The 12,416-nt window shown below is 46.4% G+C and overlaps 1 protein-coding gene across 1 annotated transcript in view; it reads right to left on the bottom strand.

The window, feature by feature from the left end:
• LOC148442714 (janus kinase and microtubule-interacting protein 1-like) overlaps positions 1 to 12,416 on the bottom strand; it is a 144,780-nt gene that overhangs the window by 29,739 nt on the left and 102,625 nt on the right. The window contains exon 8 of the mRNA XM_088463576.1: positions 3,167 to 3,226. Coding sequence (XP_088319702.1) covers positions 3,167 to 3,226 — 60 coding nt within the window. The remainder of the gene's footprint in view (positions 1 to 3,166; positions 3,227 to 12,416) is intronic.

Raw genomic sequence — 12,416 nt, 5'->3', positions numbered from 1 at the left:
TGTGCAATTTTGGTCCTGCCTCCTCTTCATACAGTCGCTAGTCCTGATATTTTGCAGTGAGGAGGTGAAGCCTAATGACGCCAATCGTTCAGTTCTGCCCCCATCACTGGCTACCTGCTTCTACTCTCTAGGGCTACTCCCCGAGATGAGATGATTAGCGTCACCAAGTATGGATCTATAGAGCATATTGTTATATAAATGGCACCCTTTAGTGAACGATCATTGATTGGAAACCACCAGCCAAGAGAGGTGGTGACCAGGTAAAGTGTAAAGCTGCATACACACTTATCGATTTGCTAAATGAACGATTTTAGTAAACGATTTTCGTTCATCTTTGCAAGGGAAAAATGAACAAAAATAGTTTACTAAAATCGTTTATTTACCAAATGTAATGAACGATTTTTACAAACTACAAACGAATTTAGATACTTACCTTAATGAAAATCGTTCAGTTGGACAGTCAGAATGGACGATGAACTACAAACTACAAAAGTGAACGCGCATTATCGTTCATCGTTGTACATCTGAAACTGAATGATTTTTTTTAAACGATTGAACGATAATGATTAAATTATAGTTAAATCGTTGAAAAAATCGTTGTGTGTGTACGCACCTTAGCTAATATGTCAATCCACATATTTTTCCAATTTATCACGATTAGAACGAGGGCTTAATGAAATAAGCAACATTTCATGCCCACTGTATGCCTACGTATAATACACACCTGGCCTAGGCACACGCAAGCAGAGTGCAGATTACAGTTAACGTGGAGATCATAAGTTCATATACTAGACTGACAATAACACACTTGCGAGTAATAAAAAAAAACCCACAAGGAAGCGCTGTTCAACCAATGTATAATATATATTTTTATATATATATATATATATATATATATATATATATATATATTATATATATATATATTTTTTATTTTTTCTTTATTCATAACAAGATGTATTTTCTTTGCACAGAAAAAAACAAGTAATAAAATACTGAAGAAGAATACTTGGACAATGGCAATATTACATAACCATACATATACGAGACTGGTCTGAGGAAGCCGCTGATACTAAGGTAAGGCGGAGAAACGCGTTCTCTTTATTCCCCAATATTCTGGAGATATTGCTACTACATGCTGAAGTCAGTGACTTGTGACTGCTTATGGGACACACTTCCTTCTGAGCTGCAGGTGAAGAAATACAGCAAATACCCAGATAGTGACTATCACTAAAAAGAGCCAGAAGGTTTGTTATGGTATGTGATATCTTACCTGTCTAAACTAACATACTAACCAAGCCTCAATACAGACTGGGCTTTGTCTTACTAACGCTATAAAAATCAGCCTACTAATATGGACATTAACTAATATATCTGCCCAGATTTAATAGCTCATCTGCTTATGCAAAATGAAAGTTCCATAGTATCATTTAACATATGTATATGTATGGTTATGTAATATTACCATTGTCCAAATATTAATATTCTTAAGTGTTTTAAGAATTTTTTTTTTTATGTGGAAAGAAAATACATCTTTTTATGAATAAAGAATATATAGGTTTAATATCTTTGGTTGAACATAGCTTCCTTGTGAGGGGGCTTAAAGTCATTACAAATGTACGGCACATTTTAATATACTGTATCCTGAGTTATTGTTTATTTATTTTCCTTTATTTATATGACGCCACAAGTATTCCGCAGTGCCTTACATAGTACATAAACAAATAAGTGAACAAGAAACCAGTGACTTACAGTATGGTGTATATACATTGCTGCATTAGCGTTTAAAACACCCAAATTAAGCAGCAGGGAGTCAGCTATCAAGTGTTAGGTGCCCTTGTGGGGAGAAAGAAGTGGAGGAAAGTATAAGGTGAAGGACACGAGGGACGAGGGCCCTGCTCATCAGAGCTTACATTCTAAAGGGGAGGGGCAGACAAACAGGCGTGACACAGATGGGGTAGATAGGGAGGAAAGAGCATGTACTGGGTTAGGATGAGAGCTGGACTGGTCTATGTAAATGGATTTTTCTGACAAATAATGTTATGGTTTCCTGTTGTGGCACTAATTCTAACAAAACTTGGCAAATAATCTGTAATTGCCTGAGATCAGCATGCTAAATTATCCACCATCTTACCCGGCTAATAGACCATACCATAGTATCCAGTATATACACAGACAAGAGAAGAAGAATGCAGTATAATTACATCAGTATATGGGGGTTCAGGCATTCTGTGCATCTGTCATCTCAACAATAACAGGAGAGGTCTACACAAGCCAACCTCCAGAAGCTTACAGTTCAGGTCTTCATCAGTAATACAGGTACCTTATCCATCTTAAAAGAAAAGGTACAGATGAGTTCTCATATGCCTGGCATGAGTGAGCCGCCAGGTCCTGTGCTACTCTGCTAGCATCTGGCGTCTTTTTTGTCGAAAATGCCTCTAAGTGATGCGACTAGGATGCACCAGCAGCCTGTCCTGATTAATGTGATATGTGACACTTGTATATCTGTGTGTGCGACAGTCTGTATATGAAGCACAACGAAACCTGGAATGAAAAAAGCTGCGGGCGCTACATTGTAGCACTTCCTGTACAGATTCAGAGACTCAGATGCACACAGACATACAAGTGTCGCATATCAAATTATGCAGCAGAGTCTGCCGGTTTGTCCTTTTGCGACTTAGAAAAAACAAAAGGAGAAAATGAAAAGAAACAAACGGATACTACACAGCAAAGCTGAGATTGATGCTACAGGCCACATTGCTTCTAACCAACCACTGCAGCCTATTAGTTAGGATCAATTTGGCAAAGTGCCCGGCCACATATATCTCTAGCTACAGCGATCACGTATCCTATGTACATGATGAAATGCACAATGCATCCAGAATGCAGCTTGTTCTTTCTGAGGCATCCAGCCGGTCAGCGTGTCTAGCTCTGTCCTCCTAACCGCTGCCTGTACTGCATGGTCCTACTTAGTGTGTACGTGTTCAGAGTTGCTGTACATCTACTGAATTTTATTGGTGCCAAAAAAGAAATGTACAATAGTCAACCAAAGATCGGCAGTAGTGTATGAGAACCTCAGCATAGGAAACTCTATACAGGTGAGGATGGAAGGGATTAAAAAATAACCATTCAAGTTATTTAGCAAATTGAATTAAGGTAACAATACCTTTGGATGCTTCAAGCTTTTTCTCTTCGGCTTTTTGAATCGCATCATTCGTTCCTTTTCCTGAAGGCACAACACACATCATTATTATTACATAGAACTACCAAGAAAGTAGTGAGGATGAACAGACAATTATGTGATGCAGTTAGGTTGTCTGTGCATTGTACTATGTGTGGGGTCTAGGTCTGATGAATCTCGGGGAAACCGTAACCTTGACTGGCATGTGCCTGGTGTCATTATATTTTGGGAGGGTAGAAGCCAGTGCAAGCAGAATGCTTTTATTGTTACGTGTCCAGTGCAATACACACAGATTACAGCATGTGTGGGCACAATGAATACTGGCACAGTGCCCCCCACCCCATTCTGACCATCTTTTAAAAGCATACTTGCTGCCCCAACACAATGGAACAAGTTTGGGGACGGAAGCAATACTCTGGAAACTGAACATGTGATGTCACTTGTTTCTAGCAAATTGATAGGCTGCTTTCCAATATTGGTTCTTCCCAGAAGACGGCTGCCTCCATGGTGTACAGGCAACAGGTACATTTTAATGGGGTGACGGTGTGGAATACAGATGTGTTCTCGTACAACTAGCATTTATATGCCATATGGCGTGAGACGCCTGGCGCGATTGAACTGCTTCCGAGAGGTGTAGAGAACAAACTTTTTATTTTGCGTTTTCAATTTGCATTATTTCATTTGCTCCTGAGGAAGATGTGGGATCATTACACTCAGAAGTGTTGAGCGTACAATTAGACTTTGAGATAACCCCACATCCATTTTCAGACCAGTAATACATGTGGAGGACTTTTTTACAACTATATCATACCGTTGGCCGGACATCTTGCTTACTAAGGTCTACATTAGGGGTGGGCAATAAGAGGCCCCCTAGCGGTTGTAGAACTCGACATCCCAGCATGCCCTGCCGCAGTTTTGCCATTTGGCCATGCTAATACTGTTGCAAAGCATGCTGGGATTTGTAGTTCAACAACAGCTGGAGGGCCGCTTATTGCCCACCGCTGGTCTACATTGATCATACCACACATCATCTGGGTAATTCTCTCTCCACTTACAGGATAACGCACCGGAACGGTTTGTGTGACACTACACCTATCTTTTATACCATTGGGTGTATTCATATCAAGTTCATACTTCCAGCAATACTGGAATTAATGGACATATTTACCATATGATTATTGCTACATCAAATATCTATCAGTTCTGTATAATCAATGCGGTTGTTTTTTTTAATGTTTGAGTAAATATATGTAATTGTTTACATATTACCAGTATGTTTTAATGCCTATTAAATGTGTCTATTCTTCCACCAAGCCACACTTTTAGCAGTTTCCATTGTATAGTATTGTATATAATAAAAAAATCTACAACACATTCTCATCATAGGGCCAGCATCATATGTATTAGAGGTGTCAGCGCTGCCAGTTAAGGAAATTCGCAGAAGGAGCTCCTAAAGACCGGACCAGCGTACCCTCGAAGGGACGGGGAGTCTGAGGACAGCCGGGTAATTATACAGTGACAGTGTAGCTCTAATAACTATGATGCTGGCCAGATACAGTATCTATATTGGGAATGAAGGCTCTATTAAAGATCCTGTGCACTACTGTACTTCTGGATTCGGACTAATTGTGCCTGTTCAAAAAACGCATTTTTGTCGCACATCAAATTAATCAGTGTAATCCAGCAGAGTAATTTTGTCACTTCCTGTTTTATTTACAGTCAGGTGCATAAATATTGGGACATTGACAGAATTTTCATATTTTGGCCTCTATTCACCACCACAATGGCTTTGAAATGAAACAAACAAGATGTGCTTTAACTGCAGACTTTCAGATTTAATTTGAGGGTAATTATATCCAAATCAGGTGAACGGTGTAGGAATTACAACGGTTTGTATATGTGCCTCCCTCTTTTTAAGGGGCCAAAAGTAATGGGACTATCAACTCAAAAGCTATTTCATGGACAGATGTGGACTATTCCCTCGTTATTTCATTTTCAATTAAGCAGGTAAAAGGTCTGGAGTTGATTCTAGGTGTGACATTTGCATTTGGAATCAGTTGCTGTCGACTCTCAATATGAGATCCAAAGACCTGTCACTATCAGTGAAGCAAGCTATCATTAGGCTGAAAAATCAAAACAAACCCATCAGAGAGATAGCAAAAAATGGGATTTTGGTACCTACCGGTAAATCCTTTTCTCTGATTCCACAGGGGACACTGGAGGTGCTTATGCTGGGGTATAGAGACGTGGATAACTGGAGCTGGCACTTTAAAATAATCTAGAAGTGTGAAGCTCCTCCCCCTCTATGCCCCATCAGCCCTCAGTTTAGAAAATGAAGACCAAGAGGAGATGGAGAACAAGTGGAGTAAAAGGGAGAGAAGAACACACAATAATCAAAACATACAACATACGGAACAAACCGAACAGGCAGGCGAAGAGCGCTGAGGTGGGCGTCCAGCAGTGGCGGGCTGGGCCGGGGGCAGGGTGCCATGTGCCCCCCAGGCCGCAGCATCATGCGGGCCGCAGGCAGTCTGTGTCACTGTGACACAGACCGCACCGCGTGTGTAGCGCTGACCGGACGGAGTTCGGCCAGCGCTACACAGCACAAACACACAGCCGCCGCCGCCGGCAGCTGTGTGTTTGCTTTAGCAGCTAATGAGAGTCAGACAGACTCGTCTCTCATCGGCTGCTGCTCCCACTGCCAGAGCCGGACTTCTTCCGGCTCCCGCAGTGGGTAATGGGAGTGACGCATCACTCCCATGACGCGTCACTCCCATAATGCAAAGCGGCGGACGGAGGAGCTGATCTCGGCGGCGGGACCAGGAGTGGGTGTCAGGTAAGTGTTGTTTTTTTTTTTTATATTATGTGTGTCTACTGCGGGGGTTCTGGCACTATAAGGAGGAGACCACTACTGGGGGCACTACAAATGGGGGGACTACTACTACTGGGGGCGCTACAAGGGGGGGGGGACTACTACTACTGGGGGCACTACAAGGGGGCGACTACTACTACTACTGGGGGCACTAAAAGGGGGGGGACTACTACTACTGGGGTAACTACAAGGGGGGGACTACTACTACTGGGGGCACTACAAGAGGGGGACTACTACTGGGGGCACTACAAGGGGGGGGACTACTACTGGGGGGGGGACTACTACTAAGGGCATTGCATAGGGGGGAGGGGACTACTACTAGGGGCACTACATAGGGGAGAGGGGACTACCACTGGGGGCACTGCATCGAGGGACCACTACTGGGGGCTCTATATAAAGGGCAATAGTGGGGGTACTGCATAGGGGGAAGACTACAACTGGGGCCACTATTTAAGGGGCACTGCATAAGGGTTACCACTACTGGGGACACTATATAAGGGGCTTACTACTGGGGGCACGAGGGGCACTGCATAGGGGGGATCACTACTGGGGGCACTACTCAAGGCCTACATAAGGGTGTCCTCTCCTGAGGGAGGGGGCGCCGTAGCACACACGTTCTTTCGGGCACCCTGGCTGCACGCTACTCCTCTGCCAGGGCCGCCTGCATTTGCCCCCCAGGCTAAAAGTTGCCAGCCAGTCCCTGGCGTCCAGTGTCCACTGTGGAATCAGAGAAAAGGATTTACCGGTAGGTACCAAAATCCCATTTTCTCTTTCATCCACTAGGGGACACTGGAGGTGCTTACGCTGGGGACGTCCCAAAGTTTTCCCCACGGGCAGGAGCGCTCTGCGGCACCTGCAGAACTAGGCGGCCAAAACGGTATGCCGAAACAGCGAACGTATCAAATTTGTAAAACTTGACAAACGTGTGAACTGAAGACCAAATGGCCGCACGGCACAACTGTGACGTGGAGGCTCCCCTACCGGCCGCCCATGACGCACCCACAGAATGTGTGGGATGAGCCGAAATGGACGAAGGAGGCCGGCGGTCGGCATTAACCTAAGCCTGATGAATGTTAGCTGGATCCAACGTGCCAAAGTCTGCTTAGACGCTGGCCAACCCCTCCGAACCGCATCATAGAGGACAAAAAACGACTCAGACTTACGGAGGGAAGCAGTCCTGTCAACATAGATGCGGAGAGCTTCAACCACATCCAAGGTAGAAGAACCACCAGAGTCCTCCACCCAAGATGGTACCACAATAGGCTGATTAATATGAAAAGCCGACACTACCTTGGGAAGGAAGGCAGCTACCGTCCGAAGTTCCACCCTATCAGCATGAAACAGAAGGTAAGGTGGCTTATAGGACAGAGCACTCAATTCAGAAACTCTACGAGCCGATGCTAGAGCCAGGAGGAGGACAGTCTTCCAAGAAAAGTACTGAATATCAACCTCTTCCAAAGGTTCAAACATGGATGACTGAAGAAACAGAAGCACCAAGACCCAGGGAGCTATCGGAGGTACAAAAGAGGAGGCTGCAAACGCAAGACTCCCTGAAGAAATGTCTGCACCTCAGGAATGAGGGCCAATTTCCGTTGAAAGAAAATGGAAAGGGCAGAAACCTGCACCTTTAAAGTTCCAAGACGAAGGCCAGAATCCAGACCAGTCTGAAGAAAAAAAACAGAAACCGGGACACCGAAAAGTCATAGAGGGAAGATCCCAACTGGAACACCACGAGATATAAGAACGCCAGTGGCGATGATAATGCGCAGCCGAAACTGGTTTCCTGGCACGTAGCATGGTGGGAATAAAAGAGTCTGGGATTCCTCTTTATCTTAGGACATCGGTTTGAAGAGCCACCCCGTTAAACGCAGTTGCGCTAGGTTGGAGTGTATGAAAGGACCCTGCTGCAGCAGATCCGGGCGCAGAGGAAGGGCCCACGGATCGTCTGCCAATAGGGACCGAAGGTCCGAGAACCAACTTCTCCAAGGCCAATGCGGAGCCACGAGAATGACAGAGGCTGACTCGTGTTTTATCCTTTTTAGCAGTCGAGGAAGAAGTGGAATCGGAGGAAAAAGGTCAACGAAGTCTTAGATCCACGGAACTGTCAGAGCGTCTACTGCCACTGCCTGCGGATCTCAAGTTCTTGACACGTATACCGGGAGCTGACGATTCAATCGTGACGCCATGAGGTCCACCTGAGGACATCCCCATCGACGTATCAGCGCATTGAACACGTCTGGATGAAGCTTCCATTCCCCGGGATGGATAGGTAATCTGCTTCCCAGTTGTCCACTCCTGGGATGAATACCGCCGACGGGATTACTGACTGGCTCTCGGCCCACCTGAGAACCTGAGTTACTTCTCACATGGGCCTGCGACTCCGAGTCCCTCCTTGGCGGTTGATGTACGCGACGGCCGTCGCGTTGTTGGACTGAACTCTTACCGGACGAGTTCTTAGAAACTCTATTGCTTCTATCAGAGCATTGTAAATCGCTCTGAGTTCCAACACATTTATGGGCCACTTTTGTTCTAGAGGGGACCATCGACCCTGAAAGTGATAATCGAGGACTACTGCTCTCCATCCTCGAAGGCTGGCATCCGTTGTTACGATGATCCAGTCCCACACTCTGAATCTCCGGCCCGCTAAAAGATTGTTGGATTGTGTCCACCAGAGAAGGGTCACTCTGGTAGCTGGGCTCAGACGGATCTGTCGATGTAGAAGCAGATGAGACCCTGACCCCTGTGTCAGTAGGTCCAGCTGAAACACCCTGGAGTGGAATCGCCCGAACTGTAGTGCCTCGAAGGCCGCTACCATTTTCCCCAGGAGACGCAGACAAAGAAGGAGGGACACCTTCTTTGGTCTGAGGAGCAGCTGAACCAACCACCAGTTATCCCGTGCTTTGTCTATTGGAAGGAAGATCCTCTGTGATGCCGTATCTAAGATCATGCCCAGAAACAGGAGCTTCTGCGACGGATAGAGATTTGACTTTTTGAAGTTTATTATCCAACCGTGTTGGAATGTGGTTCCCAGATGGGAACATGGAGATAGGCATCCGTGATATCCAGGGATAATAGGAACTCTCCTGGTTCCAAGCTCGGAATAACTGACTGCAGAGACTACATTTGGAACCGATACATCTTCAGATACAGGTTCAATGACTTGAGGTTCAAGATGGGCCTGACCGATCCATCCGGTTTGGGTACTACAAACAGGTTAGAGTAAAACCCCATACCTCGATGTTCTGGAACTGGAACTAGCACAGATGATACTACTAGAGACTGGATAGCCTCCTGTAGAACCCTGGCCTTGTCTGCAGGTATTGGCAGACTTGTAGTGAAGAACCGAGGTGGAGGGGGGACCTCGAAGTCTATTCGGTACCCCAGGGAAATTAGTCTGCGGATCCACGGTTCTGGAGACGTCTGGTTCCAAACTTGTTGAAATCTTTGCAGACGGGCTCCTGTTTCTCAGCTGGCTTAGGCTCCTGTCTACGTGCAACCGTGTGTGGGCGGCCTCTACTCTGTCGCCTCTTGCTTGGGAGGGAGCCCCTCTGGCTCTCCCACGAAAGGAAAGTGGCGCACGAAAGGAATGAAACGAAGGTCCAGCGTAAGCTCTTCTGGGAGCCGGTGCAGTTGACGGGAGGAAGGAAGACTTACCCCCCGTGGCCTGGGATATCCATTTGTCTCATTCCGGGCCAAACAGCATGTCACCATTGAATGGTAAACCCTCCACCGCACGCTTGGATTCTGCGTCCGCATGCCAGGCGTGCAACCAGAGGGCTCTGCTAGTATGCGTAACCTGCTCTGGAAGTACCAGAGTCCAAACCTGTATTCAACTGGTCAGCCCAGCAAACCACAGCCTTGTTAACCCAAGCAGTAACAAGGGTGGGCCTAAGCTAAGCACCCGCTGCAGTATAAATAGATCTTAGCGTTGTCTCCAATTTACGATCCGAAGGATCTTTTAGTACTGTGGCTCCCGGTACTGGGAGTGCCTTAGAGAGACGGGAGACGGACGCATCAACTGGAGGGAGCGTTTCCCACTTCTCCATCATGGATGATGGAAAAGGGTAGCTAGAAGGAAACCGGCTCGGAATTTGGAACAGTTTATCCGGTTGTTTCCAGGCCACTGAGAGCTGCTCTTGAAGATGCAATGAGAACGGAAAAACCGCTGATTTGGTTGTTTATGAAATAATTCACACTCCTGGGATGCAGGAATAACATCTTCAGGTAATTTAAGGATTTTTCTGACCGCCAAAATTAGAGATTCCACCCCGGGAGAGGTGGACTCTAACTCTAGAGGGGTATCACCCTGTAAAGCTTCCTCCAATTCCCCTTCCTCTTCCGTAGCGAGGAATTCCTCGTCAGACTCTTCTGACTGGAGAACAGCCGATAAAGGACGCTTTTGTGTCGGTCCTTGTAAGGTAGTGGAGGGAGCGGACACAGCTGTACCCATTACCTGTACCAGGGTGTCAAGAGACTTGGTTAGCTCAGCAACCCAGGGAGGCTGAGACTTATATGCCTCAGCTAACTCAGACGTTAAATCCGTCATTACTCCTACCATGTCAGCGGCTCCATAGGTGGATCAATTGCTATACAAGCATCACATAACGTGGACCCAGCAGCATGCGGCTTGGTTAGTTTATTGTTAGACCTAGAGCAAACAAACATCCTTTGAGATGCCTTTGTTCTGTTTGACATGGATACACACAGTCACCACACACAGAGGGACAGAGTATATACAGAAGGCTGGCTTGGGACACAGAGGAGGAGATACACCCCACTCCCTTCCCACAGATCAGATTCCCTGCACCCCCAGTGTATTATGCACAGTCCCTGTACCAGAGCCTTCTGTGCTTAACTTGTAGCTTTGTAGCCAGGAATGGGGAGCAAAAGAATCCAGCCTTCAGTTCTGCTGCACTCTTCCTGGATAAGGGAGAGATACAGGCATGAAACCGTTAACAAACAGCAGCCACGCTGTTACTACAGCCGCTTGCCGCGTATAGTGGAGAGACAGCCCGCACTGCTTAGGCTCCGCCCCCTTCTTCATGCCCTATGGGCTCCATTATGGCTGCTATGTGGTTCATCCCCCCCTCCCCTCCACGCTACCCGCGTGTATCAGCGGGGAGAGGGGAGAAGCAGGGAGCCGCGTGTATCAGCGGGGAGAGGGAAGAAGCTGGGAGCCGCGCGTGTAGCGCTGTGTACACACAGCTTCCCTTAGACAGCGCAGGGCAGCGCCGACAGCGGGCTTCCCTTAAACAGCGCTACACCTGTGCGCTGTGTAACTGTGCTATGCACACACTAACACAGTGCAGCATGCTGTGTTAGCGCTGGGCAGCGGGGCAGGAGCCGGGGGATGCACAGCTTGTTACTCACTGCGTGTCCCCTGTAGTCTCTCTCTGGCAGGTCAGCAGTCTTCTCTTCTTGTGTGAAGACTTAGCTGTGGCGATAAGGAGCTGTCAGGAGCTCTTGTAATGAGGAAAGAAAAATGGTAGTTGCTCAGATCAGCTTAACTGCATAACACAGGTGCTTGTAAAGGGCGGGGTTTACTCTGAACACAGAAAAAAAGAGAGATTTGCCCTCCAGCACACTGCAGCAAAAACAATACTGAAATCCTACATAATAATAGAGATTTAGAGGTATTGGTTACACATATTTGCAAATATATGAATAAGCTCCAGGCCAATCGTCAAGGCTCCTCTATACTGGCGTCCCTAATATTAAGGGGCTCACGTCCGAGAAGCAAGGCACCCCAAAAAAAATTCCAACCAAGGGCAATCCCCAGGGCATCACACGAAAAAGGGAAAAAGGTGATAGTGAAGTATGTAGAAAAGATGTGTAAAGATAAATCAATAAGTGTTAATGAAATGATAAAGAATTAAAATGACATATATAATGTACAAACAAATAGAGAAGTGATAAAAGTATTCTATGCGAATTAAGTGGTGATGCCATGAGAAAGGCCCAGTCAGACCCCCCCCCCCCCCCCGGGGCCTTTCTCATGGCATCATTCCAGACTTCAGGTCGTGGCACACAGAGAGGGGCTGCTTGACGTGAATGAAGCCTCAGTGCATAAGGACACATCTGTAAAATGGCACCATTTTTTTTACTCTAGAAAAAAACAATTAATGACAGGAAGAGGCAGGGCAGATCTCTGACAGGAGTTATAGCCTAGTAATGACTTGCAGATTTCCTGCATTTTAAATCATTACATGGATCCTTTTTAGCACAGTTCCCTTGTCGTCACATGGTTGTCTATCTAGAAAGCTCCACCAATAATTCCTAGAAGAGGAGGCGTAGTTACCATGGGCACCAGGGCCACACAGACAGGTGTTCCGCACTGCCATTACAGGAGCATTACCAGGTGAG

The sequence above is a fragment of the Taudactylus pleione genome, unplaced genomic scaffold (genome assembly GCF_031769625.1).
Source record: "Taudactylus pleione unplaced genomic scaffold, aTauple2 ptg001408l, whole genome shotgun sequence".
In the NCBI taxonomy this organism is placed as follows: Eukaryota; Metazoa; Chordata; class Amphibia; order Anura; family Myobatrachidae; genus Taudactylus; species Taudactylus pleione.
Note: the sequence above shows the minus strand (reverse complement) of the source record. Positions and strands in the feature narration are given on the sequence as shown.